We start from the raw sequence: 12,776 nt of genomic DNA, 5'->3' as shown, positions 1-12,776 counted from the left end.
CCACAGATGTGACAGGCGCCCCGGAGGCTGCTCACAACTGCTCGCCAATAACGCGGAGGGAGTTTGGAAACCCGATCGGTGCCTATCTTTCCTTTAAAAGGCATCAAATTATCATTAAAACCTTGAAAAGCGAAGCTGGAAGACGAGGGGCTTGGGGAGGGAGGTGTCCCCTCTCTCTCTGGGCACAGGGATGCGCGCAGAGCCCTGCGGCGAGGCCTGCAACGGGGCGCGGGGAGAACGGGCTGGATTTGGTTTTCCCTTTTTCCTTTCCCTTTTCTTTTCCCCAACGTCGGGAGGGAGCCGGCGGCAGCAGCCGGCACATCGGCAGCGCTGAGAGCCCGGGCTCCTTCCCCCGTGCCCACCCACAATGCCACCCCCCCGCACCGCGCAGCTTTCCGCGCGCGGGCCGCGATAAGGTGACAAAGGTTTCGAGCGACTTACCTCGAGTGACAGCTCTGCCGGCGGCACGGTGCTCAAGGAGGTGGCTTTTGGGGGAGAGGGGAGGGAGAAAAGGGGGTCTCTGCCCCTCTGGCTGTCTATTCTCCTGCCCCCCACCCGCCGCGTGTGCCCGTGGCACCGCCGGAGCTGAGCGTCCAACTCCGGGCACGGAGCCGCCAAACTCCGGCACGGATTTATACACACCCCCCTGAAAAAAACCCCAAGCAACCCGAAACAAACCGACCCACCCTCATCCCGAAAGCCGCTTCGGAGCAGGCGAGGGGTCCGAAGGCCGTTCCCGGCCCCGTTCGCGGCGGCGGAGGCAGAAAAGGGCATTTCGCGAGGCAGCGGGACTTTTCGCCGATTTCTTTTTATTAAAGCACCCCCGAGCCCGTGTTTACATTGCGCAGTATAAACATCCTGCCCGGGCCCGCCGAGCTTAAAAAGAGCGCACGGAGAGAGGGGGTTCGAAGCGGGTGAAGGAGCTGCGCGCAGCGCGGAGCCGGCAGCGCCGCCCTGCCCCACGCCACGCGCGGAACCTCCGCGCTGCCCGCACGCCCTTCCCCGGCCCGTGGGGCCCGGCCCGTGCTTTCCAGGGCTGGGAAAGGGCGCAGGGAGGGGGTGGAGGAGCCGCACGGAGCGTGGCGGTCACGCGTGGCATAAATCACGCACACGGACACGGACAGATCCACGCGCGGTGCCCAACGCGGCGGGCAGGGGCGCGGCGTGCGGCCCCCCCGGGTGGGGCAGGGCGGCGTGGAAAGGGCTCTTTAAAAGCTGCCCACCAGCGGGGAGCGGCGGCGGAGGGGGCCGGCACGGGGCGGCGGAGGGGCCGCCCGGGAGGGCGGGGGGGAGCGGCTCGGGGCGGGGATCTCCGCTCCGCGCTTACGTCTGTCAAGGAGCGGCAGACGCCGCTGCGAGAGATAAAGTAGAAGGCGAGCGGCGGGGCCGGGGGCAGACTCGACAGCCACCGCGATGGGAAGCAGCTCCCCGCAGCAGCGGCAGCGCCTGCCCAGCTAAAGCCTCCGGAGGGGACGGCGGCGGCCCCGGGAGCCCGGCCCGGCGAGGGGCAGCGGGGCAGGAGCAGAGGCGGCCCCGGCTCGTCTCTCGCGGCAGCCGAGCTCAGCTCGCTTCCACCCGCCCCCCCATCCCGCCTCCCTGCGGCCCCCCCGACCCTCCGCCTCTCGCTCGCCTTCTGCAGCCGCGCTCGGATTTAGGGATAGAGTGGGAGGAGGAGGAGGCGGCAAAGGGGGGGGGTGGGGGGTGTCGTCGCTTCCATTTGTTTATCCACGGAGGGGTGAAGTCTCCCGGTGGAAAGCGAAGCCGCCGGGGGGCCGGGAGGACGCCGGAGGGAGGGTGGTGGGTGAGTGGCGGCGAGCCCCCAGCAGCGCGGCCTTTCGCGGGGGCGCTGGGGGGGCGGCGGAGGAGGGCCGGGGCTGGGGCTGGGGCTGGGGCTGGGGCTGGGGCTGGCCGCCGCGGAGCTGGCCGTAGATGACTGCAGAAGCGCAGCAGGCTCTGTCCTCTCAGCCCCCTCCTCCTCCGGTGCAGAGCAGCTACGGCCCCATGTCCTCCGTGGCTGAGAAGCAGCCGCAGAGCTCGGCCATGGACGCCGCCTCCGCGGGGACCGGCGGCGCGGCCGGCAGCGCCCCGGGCAGCGGCGGGGCCCCGGGCAGCGGTGGCCCCAAGGCGAAGAAGACGAACGCGGGGATCCGGCGGCCGGAGAAGCCGCCTTACTCCTACATCGCCCTCATCGTCATGGCTATCCAGAGCTCTCCCTCCAAACGCCTGACCCTCAGCGAGATCTACCAGTTCTTGCAGAGCCGCTTCCCTTTCTTCCGAGGCTCCTACCAGGGCTGGAAAAACTCGGTGCGCCACAACCTCTCGCTCAACGAGTGCTTCATCAAGCTGCCCAAGGGCTTGGGACGCCCGGGCAAGGGCCACTACTGGACCATCGACCCGGCCAGCGAGTTCATGTTCGAGGAGGGCTCGTTCCGCCGCCGGCCCCGCGGGTTCCGGAGGAAATGCCAGGCGCTGAAGCCCATGTACAGCATGATGAACGGGCTCAGCTTCAACCACCTCCCCGACAGCTACGGCTTCCAGGGCTCGGCCGGCGGGCTCTCCTGCCCCCCCAACAGCCTCTCCCTCGAAGGGGGCTTGGGGATGATGAACGGGCATTTGTCCAGCAACGTGGAGGGGATGGGCCTGGCGGGACACTCCGTGCCCCACCTGCCCGCCAACGGCGGGCACACCTACATGGGCGGCTGCACCGGCTCCTCGGCCGGGGAATACCCGCACCACGACAGCTCCGTGCCCGCATCCCCGCTGCTCCCGGCCGGCGGCGTGATGGAGCCGCACTCGGTTTACTCCAGCTCGGCCTCGGCGTGGGCGCCCAGCGCCTCGGCGGCCCTCAACACCGGCGCGTCCTACATCAAGCAGCAGCCCCTCTCGCCCTGCAACCCCACGGCCAACCCGCTCTCCTCCAGCCTCTCCACGCACTCCCTCGACCAGCCCTACCTGCACCAGAACAGCCACAACACCGCCGACCTCCAAGGTAAGGCGCGGCCACGCGTGGGGCGCATCCGCGGCCACGGGGCTCGCCCGGGGCTGCGGGCCCCGCCTGGATCCCGGCGGTGCCGCTGCCGGCCGGGACCCCGCTTCGTGGGCGCTTTTAATGCTGGTCCCGAGGGGACGATGCCCTGCCCTCGCTCCTCGCCTCCTTTCCCGGGGGCAGCCCGTCGGGGCTCTCCCCGCTGAGGGGCCGGGAACGGCCGGCCTGGGGCTCCGCTCTTCCCGGCGGCCCGGGGCTCCACTGTGCCCGACCCGGGGCTCCACTGTGCCCGGCCCGGGGCTCCGCTCTTCCCGGCCCGGGGCTCCGCTCTTCCCGGCCCGGGGCTCCGCTCTTCCCGGCGGCTGCTTCACGTCCAGGGCCGCCCCGGGCCTAAGGCCGGTGGGCTCGGGGAGTTGCGGCAAGGAGAGGCCGGGAATGCTCCTTTGGGCTCTCCCACATCCATCGGCACTTGGAGGGAAAAGGGAGGAATTCCCCATGGGGTGGTCCGCCACCCGTGCCACCCCGGCCCCTTGCCCGCCATCAGCTGTGTTTCACACATCTCGGGGCCGTGTTTTCCAGGCCCATCACCTCCCTCCATCCGCCGCCCAAGCCGGAGCCGTGGCCCAGACCCCCCAAATCCTCCTGCACCCTCAAACCCCGGCTCGGTCCCGTCCCTGGAGCTGTCGGGGCTGCATTTGCCCCGAGGCTTGGAGTGGAGATGGTGTTTGGCCGGGAAGAGGCCTCGCGAGGGACGAGGCCAGCGCTGGGTTTCGCTTTGCTGCCCAAATTCCCCTCGGGCTGCGCTGGCTCTGGGGCTCTCGTGGCACGGGTGGTGTGATGGGGCAGATTTGGGGGTCCCTGCCCATCACCCCGGCCTTCTGGGGAGCGGGACGTGCCTGACAGGAGCGGCTGCGAAGCGGAGAACAAACGGGTCAAAACCACAAAGCGAAGCGGGGGAAAAGCCCCAGCCGGGCCGGGCCGGAGCTGCAGAACCGGGCAGAGCCCCATTCCCGGCCGGGCCGGGGCACTGCCCACCTCGGGCACCCTCCGGTCCCTGGGGCAGCTCCCGGAGCTCAGCGCATCCAGGGCCTCTGGAAAACGGAGCTGGGAATCCGCCCCGAGGAGCCACCGGGGCCGTGCGCGGCCTTCCCCGAAACGCTCTGATTGTCACCCAAAGGAGCGGCGGGAGCGCCCCGGGCCAGGGCACCCCCTGCCCAGCGCACCCCCGATTCCCGGGGCGCTTTTCCATCCCGAGGTGGCGGAAGGGGCGGCGGGAGCAGCCCCGCTCCCGGCGGCTCTCGGCCCCGGCCTCCTCCCGGTTCCCCTCGCCCCCCTCCGCGCCCGGCGCATTTTCCGCACGGGCCGAGGCGATGGGAAAAGCAGCCGGAGTGAAAATAAATCAATCAAAGTGTTGAAACAAAACCAAAAAAAACCCTAAACCCAACGCAAATCCCTTCTCCTCGCAGTGCCCTCGGGCCGAGCAGAGAATCGCCGTCCCGGGACGTGCGGGGTTTTCTCTGCCGCACCTGCGGAGCCCCGATGTGCCCAACCGGCCCCAAATCCGCGCTCGGAGCGGGGCCCTGCCGCACCTGCGGAGCCCCGATGTGCCCAACCGGCCCCAAATCCGCGCTCGGAGCGGGGCGTGCGGGCGGGTTGGGCTGTTGGGATTTGTTTTTCAAGGCCATCCCGCGTTGCTCGCCCTCTCCTCCTGCCCCTCTCGGCGCTGCTGACCATCTCTCCCCCGTCCCGCAGGCATCCCGCGGTATCACTCGCAGTCTCCGAGCATGTGCGACAGAAAGGAATTCGTCTTCTCTTTCAACGCCATGGCCTCCTCCTCCATGCATTCGGCGGGCAGCGGCTCCTATTACCACCAACAAGTGACATACCAGGACATCAAGCCGTGCGTTATGTGAGCCGGGCCGGACAAACCCCGCTCCCGGGGCCGCCCAGGCCGGAGCCGGGCGCTGAGCATCCCCCAGGACGCTCTGGTGCCTGCGGGGTGTCCCGTGTCCCGTGTCCCATGTCCCAGCCTGGCTTCGGGCAGCAGGAGCGGAGCGGAGCTCCGGGGAGCGGCGGCAGCGCGGAGGGATGCCCGGGAGGCGGCTGAGCGTCGAGCCCGCAGCGTCCGTGCCTTCTTCTGCTCGGGGAGGGATGGAGGAGAAAGCAAAAGCAGCCGCCCCTCGTCCGTCCCGAAAGCCCCGACTGCGAGTTTGGGGTGAGGCTTTGCCAAATGAGGTTTTGATGCTTCTTTAAAGAAAAAAAAAGAAATTGCAAACTCACTTTGGGAGTTGGCGGTGAGCGACGCCACCGGCTCGGGCTGAGGGGCTGGAAAAGACCCCGAACTCAAATCCCCTCGGTGCCGTCTCACTTCGAGCCCGGAAAAAAAATACTTTTTAAAAAATATTTTCTTTTTTTCTTTTTTTTTTTCTTTTTTTTTTTTTTTTTTTTTTTTTGCCGGCCAACACCCAGCGGGCAAAAAAAAAAATCTCTCAGAGGGATTTTTTCGGAACTATGAATTTATGAATTTTGGGGTTTTTTTTGCCTGCATAAAGACTGCAGGATCAGACCCTATGCAGAGAGAACAAGGCACTTTGGAAAGAGACAGCCGTGCTCATCCTGTTATTTATTCTACAATTCTTTTTTTTTTGTCGTTGTTGTTGTTGCTAATAATCGAGACACGAATAGTCTCAGTTGATCAGTATTAAATCGGGGAATCTCTGTTGGCAATATTTGCCATATAGATTTGGGTTTTTTTAGTTAACCTTTGTAAATTTGCAAGCGACCGTGGTCTCTGTGTAAAGACAATCCTCCATATGTTTTTATAGAAATATATATATAATGAAGGATTATTCCCCTCCCTCCCCTCTCTATTTTTTTTTCCCACCCTGACGTTGTACAGTTCGGTGACACCTATTTTAATTCTTTCTGCACTGTATAAAATTGTAATTATGTGGGTTTGGGTTTTTTTTGATTTTTTCGCCTTTTTTTTTTTTTTTTTGTGTACGTTTTGTCCCTAAAAAAAAAAAAAATCCCGAAATAAAACCTGTATGTTATTTGTACATGGGCTTCACGATTGTATGAGCAGCAAATAAACGAGCATGCGGTGTAATTAAGCTTAATTAATGAGGAGTCCGGCCCTGCAAACCCTCGGGCAATAATTCCCCGTCCCGGCACAGACTCAAAATCGACTTTTTAGGTTTTTTTCACCTTCGTGGAGTCCTGGTTGCCAATTTCCCTGCTGGGAAATATTTCAATTGAGGCTATTGAAACGCAGAAGGAGGAAAAGCCGCGGTGCTTTTTATTTTTAGCTTTTTTATTATTAGGTTTATTCCATTTTTTTTTCCCAAGGCTAAAGGCTCTGTTTGACAGCTCTTTGCCTCTGCCTCGAATTCCAGGCGTGAGGCTGCCGGGATGGAGCCCGCGGCTCCTTTTTCCTCCTCCTCCATCCCGGGAATTTTTCCGAGCAGGCAGAAAACATCCAGCGGGCTTTTCCCCGCGCGAAAAAGAAATAAAAAATTCATAAAATTGAAGGGAATTTACCAATTAACCCAAATTATTAGGAATTAATAACCAGGAATAAAAATTAAGCAGATCAACTGCACCATCTCCATCGTGCACGGGGCAGTGATAAATCTGCATTTAAATATCGGTATTTTCCTGCGAAATTTGGGGGGATTTGGGCTAATTCAGGATCCTCCAGTATCCAGAATTTTTGCTTTAGTTCGTGGGCTAATCTGTCTCTATTAATATTCAATATCAACGCCCATAAAAAAGAGATGCAGGCGAATTAATCTGATGATGTGGTTGTGGATTTCTGCCTTTATAGAGGGAAATGGAATCACTGCACACTAATTAGCCCAGCTCTGGAATCAGCTTAATTAAAATCCGAGTTTGCTGTAACAAGGGAGAAATTTATAATATTATTGTAATTAAGGCAAGGCTTTATTAGAGCTGGGGGAGGCCTTTTCAGAGTGGGTTTTTTATTGTTGTTTTGTGGGGGTATTTTGAGGAGTGTTGTGGGGTTTTTGGGTGGTTTTTTAAAAAATTTTCTTAATGTTTGGGTGTTTTTAAATCTCTGTTTAGATCTCCTGAAGCCAGCAGCCATCTGCCTGCAGCATTATTGGTTTCCCCCATTTTTATGCTTTTCTGGGCTGATCTTTCCCCCATCCTTGTTGGAGGTGAACACCTTATCCCCATCCTTTTAGAGTGGTTTTCTTAAAATCTTGTTAATGTTTTGGTTTTTTTAAAAATCTCTGATTAGATCTCCTGAAGCCAGCAGCCATCTGCCTGCAGCATTATTGCTTTTCCCCATTTTTTTGCTTTTCTGGGCTGATTTTCCCCCATCCCTGCTGGAGCTGAACACTTTATCTCCATCCTTTTAGGTACAAGCTGAAACCAGAGGCTTTTTTGCTCCTGAAGCAAATACCTGTACTAGGTGTGGCTTCCATAACGGTCCAGGGCTAGGAGCTCAGCTCCTTGAAATCCCCCTGTCACTCCCAAGGTTTGTTTTCATCCCTTTGGGTTGATTTTGGGTCCTCCTTGGCATCTGGTGCTGCTGGAGGCTGGGAAGGGCAGGCAGCACCTTGTGAGGCTCGGGCCCAGCTCGCAGGGGTTCCGTGTCTGCTCCCCAGCAAAGCCTGATGTGATTCATTCCTCTCCCCTCCCGTGGCTTTCCAAACCTGGAAAAACAGAGCAGCTGCATTCCGGGGACGCCACATATTCCTCAAGCCAGTGAGCGCAGTCTAAACAGGAGCTCTCCATCCCAGAGCCCTCCAGCAGCCAGGAGAGACCAAAACCCCCCAGCTCCTGAAAACACCCCAGATCCTGCAAAACCCCAGATCCTGCAAACCCCCAGCTCCCACAAATCCCCAGATCCTGCAAACCCCCAGCTCCTGAAAACACCCCAGATCCTGAAAACCCCCAGATCCTGCAAACCCCCAGATCCTGAAAACCCCCAGATCCTGCAAACCCCCAGCTCCTGCAAACCCCCCAGCTCCTGCAAATCCCCAGCTCCTGAAACCCCCAGATCCTGCAAACCCCCCCAGCTCCTGCAGAACTCCCCATTTCCTGAACGCCCCCCAGATCCTGCAAATCCCCCAGATCCTGCCAAATCCCCCAGATCCTGCAAACCCCCAGCTCCTGAAACCCCCCCAGCCCCTGCAAACCCCCCCAGCTCCTGAAACCCCCCCAGCTCTCCATCTGCAAAAGCCCAGCGGGGTTTTTCCCGGTATTTTCAGTCCCCGGGGATGGCGAACCCCAAGCTGCTTGTGCTTCTCCAGGAGCGTTGGGCTCCGGGAGGAGGTGAGCAGGGATTGCCCAGAAATGCTGCGGGAGCCCTGGGAGAGCAGTGAGGCAGGGGCTGGCTCAGAAATGTGGGATTTGCTGCTGGAAAGGCTCGGATCTGGCTGTGCTCAGCTGCTGTGGCTCAGCTCAGCACCAGCGAGCTGCTCCCTGCTCCTCATCCCTCCCATCCCAATCCTCAGGGAACACGACCCATTTTCTTTTGGGGTTTCTACTTCAGGAAACAGCTTCTCACTGCTGGTGTCCTGTTGTGCAGGCCCAGGAACTTTCTACAGGGATGGAATTGCCCAGGGATTTTCTACAGGCATGGAATTGCCCAGGGATTTTCTACAGGGATGGAATTGCCTAGGAATTTTCTATAGGGATGGAATTGCCCAGGAATTTTCTATAGGGATGGAATCGCCCAGGAATTTTCTATAGGGATGGAATCACCCAGGGATTTTATACAGGGATGGAATCGCCCAGGAATTTTCTATAGGGATGGAATTGCCCAGGAATTTTCTATAGGGATGGAATCGCCCTTGGATTTTTTTACAGGGATGGAATTGCCCAGGAATTTTCTATAGGAATGGAATTGCCCAGGGATTTTATACAGGGATGAAATTCTGGAGCGTGATGACAAACAGGGCCTAGTGTCTCCAGGTTGTCCCCTCTAGATCAGGGGACACTGGTGTCCCCAGGCCTCGTGCAGGGATTCTGCTGGCAAATTCTGGCAAATCCAAAAGATCCTGGTGCTTCCCTCTGCTCCTCCCAGGATGTTTCCCCATCCCTACAAGGCCACCATGGAGCTGGAGCTGTGTCTGCCACTGTCACCTGCTCGTGGGCTCGTGTCCCCAGGGGTGTTTGTGAGCCCCATGTGGGGACAGAGCTGGAGGGAGCACAGGGATAGTGCAGGGATAGTGCAGGGATCCCAAGGAAGGCCTGGAAGAGGGGATGTGGGGCTGGGTCCCCTGTGGGGGGGGACACATTTTTGGGAGGGTCCATTGGGATTATCTGCAACATTTTTGGGAGGCAGCATCGGGGTGGGGATGGTGGCGAGGGGTCTGTCAGGGATCCTGGGTGGCTGGAGGATCCTGGGGGGTTTGGATAATCCTGGGGGTTTGGAGGATCCTGGGGAGTTTGGAGGATCCTGGGTGGTTGGGAGGGTCTTGGAGGATTGGATGATCCCAGAGGATTGGAGCATCCTGTAGGAGAATTGGAGGGATCCCAGGGGGCTTTTGGACAATCCTGGGTGGGTTTGAAGGATTCTTGGGGGTTTGGAAGATCCCGGTGGGTTTGGATGATCCCGGTAGGATTTGGATGATCCCAGGGGTGCTGGAAGATCCCGGTGGGTTTGGATGATTCTGGGGTGTTGGATGATTCCAGTGAGATCTGGATGATCCGGGTAGGATTTGGATGATCTCGGCGGGGTCTGGATGGTCCTGGGGGTGTTGCATGATCCCAGTGGGTTCGGATGATCCCAGTGGGATCTGGATGATCCTGGTAGGACTGGAAGATCCCGGTGATATCCGGATGATCCCGGTGACATGCGGAAGATCCCGGTGGGATCAGGATGATACCGGTGGGATTGGAAGATCCCGGTGGTATCCGGATGGTCCTGGTGATACCTGGATGGTCCTGGTGGGATCGGGATGGTCCCGGTGATACCGGGATGGTCCCGGTGGGAAACCTGGATGATCCCGCTGGGATCAGGATGGTCCCAGTGGGATACTCGGCTGGTCCCGGTGGGATCGGAATGGTCCCGGTGGGATACTTGGATGGTCCCAGTGGGATTGGGATGGTCCCGGTGGGATCAGGATGGTCCCGGTGACACCCGGATTGTCCCGGTGGGATCGGGATGGTCCCAGTGATATCTGTATGATCCCAATGGGATCGGGATGATCCCGGTGGATCGGGATTGTCCTGGTGATACCCGGATTGTCCCGGTGGGATTGGGATGGTCCCGGTGGATACTCGGATGGTCCTGGTGATACCCGGATTGTCCCGGTGGGATCGGGATTGTCCTGGTGATACCGGGATGGTCCCGGTGGGATCGGGATGGTCCCGGTGGATACTCGGATGGTCCCGGTGATATCGGGATTGTCCCAGTGGGATCGGGATGGTCCCGGTGGGATCGGGAGGGTCCCGGTGATACCCGGCTGATCCCGGTGGAATCGGGACGGTCCCGGTGGGATCGGGACGGCCCCGGTGGGATCGGGAGGGTCCCGGTGATACCCGGCTGATCCCGGTGGGATCGGGACGGTCCCGGTGGGATCGGGATGGTCCCGGGGATACCGGGATGGTCCCGGTGGGATCGGGAGGGTCCCGATGGATCGGGATGGTCCCGGTGGGATCGGGATGGTCCCGATGGATCGGGACGGTCCCGGTGGGATCGGGATGGTCCCGGGGATACCGGGATGGTCCCGGTGGGATCGGGATGGTCCCGATGGATCGGGATGGTCCCGGTGGATCGGGATGGTCCCGGTGGGATCGGGATGGTCCCGGGGATACCGGGATGGTCCCGGTGGGATCGGGATGGTCCCGGTGGGATTGGGGGGCGGTGCGGTTCCCTTGGCGGCAGCGCCACCTGGCGGCGGCCAGCAGGGAGCGCCAGCCGCGGCTCCCCCAAAATTCGGCTCCAAGCCCGTCCAGGTGGGGCCGGTTCGGAGCCTTTCCCCACCTGCTGGATGCTCAAAAGCTTGAGGTTTCTTCTTTATTAATTAATTTTTAAAAATCTATTTTAAAATATATTTATTTTGTTTTTATTTTTCCCTTCTGGCACCTGTGAGGGGGAACATCCCTTTATCCCATCTTCACAGCAGGTGAAACTCCTTCATGGAGCACTTTGGGATCAAACCTTTTCTGTGCCCAGGTGGGACAGATGGGAATAGCTGGCATGGAAAGGCATGGAGTAATCCATGGATACAGGAACCTGACACAGCATGCTCTCAGACGGGCTCGGTTATCCAGATTTACAGAAAACCTGGGAGACTTAAGCTGTGGGAACAACGCCTGGAATGTTACACGGGTATTTGGGATACCAAGGGATGAGTGTGGCACCAAGTTCTCAGCAGGTATAAGAATTCCGTGAGATTCCGTAAGAATCAATAGGCACCTGATTTCTCCCTCAAAACCAAAATATTTGGGATCTGTGCACCTCAGGGGATCAAAGAAAGCTCTCGTCGCTTTTGGAAGGGGACCTTGATTTCTGCAAAGCTTTTGGGAGGCCACACCTGAACATCTGTTCCCTTTTCAAGCACAGCTCCTGCCTGCTGCTCTGCAGGAAAAGGCAGTGCTGGGATGTTCCTGGAGGACCTATCCCTGCCAAGGAATCTTTGCACAAGGAGTCATCCTCAGGGATCAAACAGATGGATGGGAGGAGCCCCCTGAGGAGCAGGAGGTGCCCCCAGAGCAGCTCTGCAGCTGGAAGCTGATGTTATTCCCAGAAATTCTCAGATTGCCTCCATGAGTGAGGAAAGGCACGGGGCTGCATTGTTTTCTTTAGTAACTTTCCCTGTCAGAATCCAGTAAGGAATTAAAACCAGAATATTCCTATCAGTGGTTGTACTGGATGATCCCGGGGGGTCTTTTCCAATCTAAATGATGCTGTGGGTTTTTTATTATTAAAAGATAACAGAAGGAATAAATCTTACTGAGCTTTTGGCTCAATATCCAAATTCCCATTATCCAAATTCCCATGCCCACAGCAGCTGCGGCTGCCCCTGGATCCCTGGAATTGCCCAAGGCCAGGCTGGATGGGGCTCGGAGCACCTTGGGACAGTGGAAGGTGTCCCTGCCATGGCAGGGGTGGGATGAGATGAGCCTTGAGGTCCCTTCCATCCCAAACCATTCCATGACTGTGATCTCAGGCTGCTCTGCTTCATCCAGTTTCTGATAAATATTCCAACTCCAGTCTTAAAATGAACTGATTTTTTTCAGGAGAGCTGCAGATCCTCTGGAAAGCTTCACTGGGAGTCACTGTGCCATCAACAGGGATCTCCTTTCCTCACACACCTCTCCAGGTCACCTCAGAGACCTCTGAATGGGCACCAGGGAGCAGATGGCAATTCCAGAGGTCAAACCACGGTTAAATCATGGGAAGGGCTGTGGGGACAGTGGCAGTGCCACTTGGCTTCAGCAGTGACAACAGGAGCCTGAGCACAGCCCTTCCTTTATTTAAAGCAAGGCTCAAAAGCCCTGGAAAGGCACAGAAAGTGCAGCGCTGTGGCTCAGCTCAGCTTCAGGCTAATTACTGCAAAAATAAGCAAACACACCTGGGAAAGCAGGATGACACGGCCTGGAATGTTTTGCAGGGGTACCAGGAGCTCATTGGGAGCAGAACTTGCCGCAGCAGCTGTGAGGGGGTGAAGAGAAGCCCCTGCAGAGCAGCAGCTCCAGGCTCTGCCTCCTCCAGAGGGATGGAAATGCCACACCGCAGAGCCTGAGCAGGGCAGGTGCCTGGAAACACTCGGAAAACACGAGATCCCTCTGGAAAAACACAAGCAGGGCT

General features: G+C 58.7%; 1 protein-coding gene across 1 annotated transcript; it reads left to right on the top strand.

The window, feature by feature from the left end:
- The first annotated feature begins 1,883 nt into the window (after nt 1–1,883).
- FOXF1 (forkhead box F1) lies at nt 1,884–5,997 on the top strand. The gene is made up of 2 exons (XM_038148417.1): nt 1,884–2,989; nt 4,739–5,997. Exons 1-2 carry the CDS (start codon nt 1,930–1,932, stop codon nt 4,897–4,899), a joined length of 1,221 nt encoding a protein of 406 aa, XP_038004345.1. The 5' UTR covers nt 1,884–1,929; the 3' UTR covers nt 4,900–5,997.
- The last annotated feature ends 6,779 nt before the right edge of the window (nt 5,998–12,776 follow it).

This window comes from Motacilla alba, chromosome 11 (genome assembly GCF_015832195.1).
Source record: "Motacilla alba alba isolate MOTALB_02 chromosome 11, Motacilla_alba_V1.0_pri, whole genome shotgun sequence".
Lineage (NCBI taxonomy): Eukaryota > Metazoa > Chordata > Aves > Passeriformes > Motacillidae > Motacilla > Motacilla alba.
The sequence above is the reverse complement of the archived record's forward strand: the minus strand, read 5'-3'. Positions and strand labels throughout refer to the sequence as shown.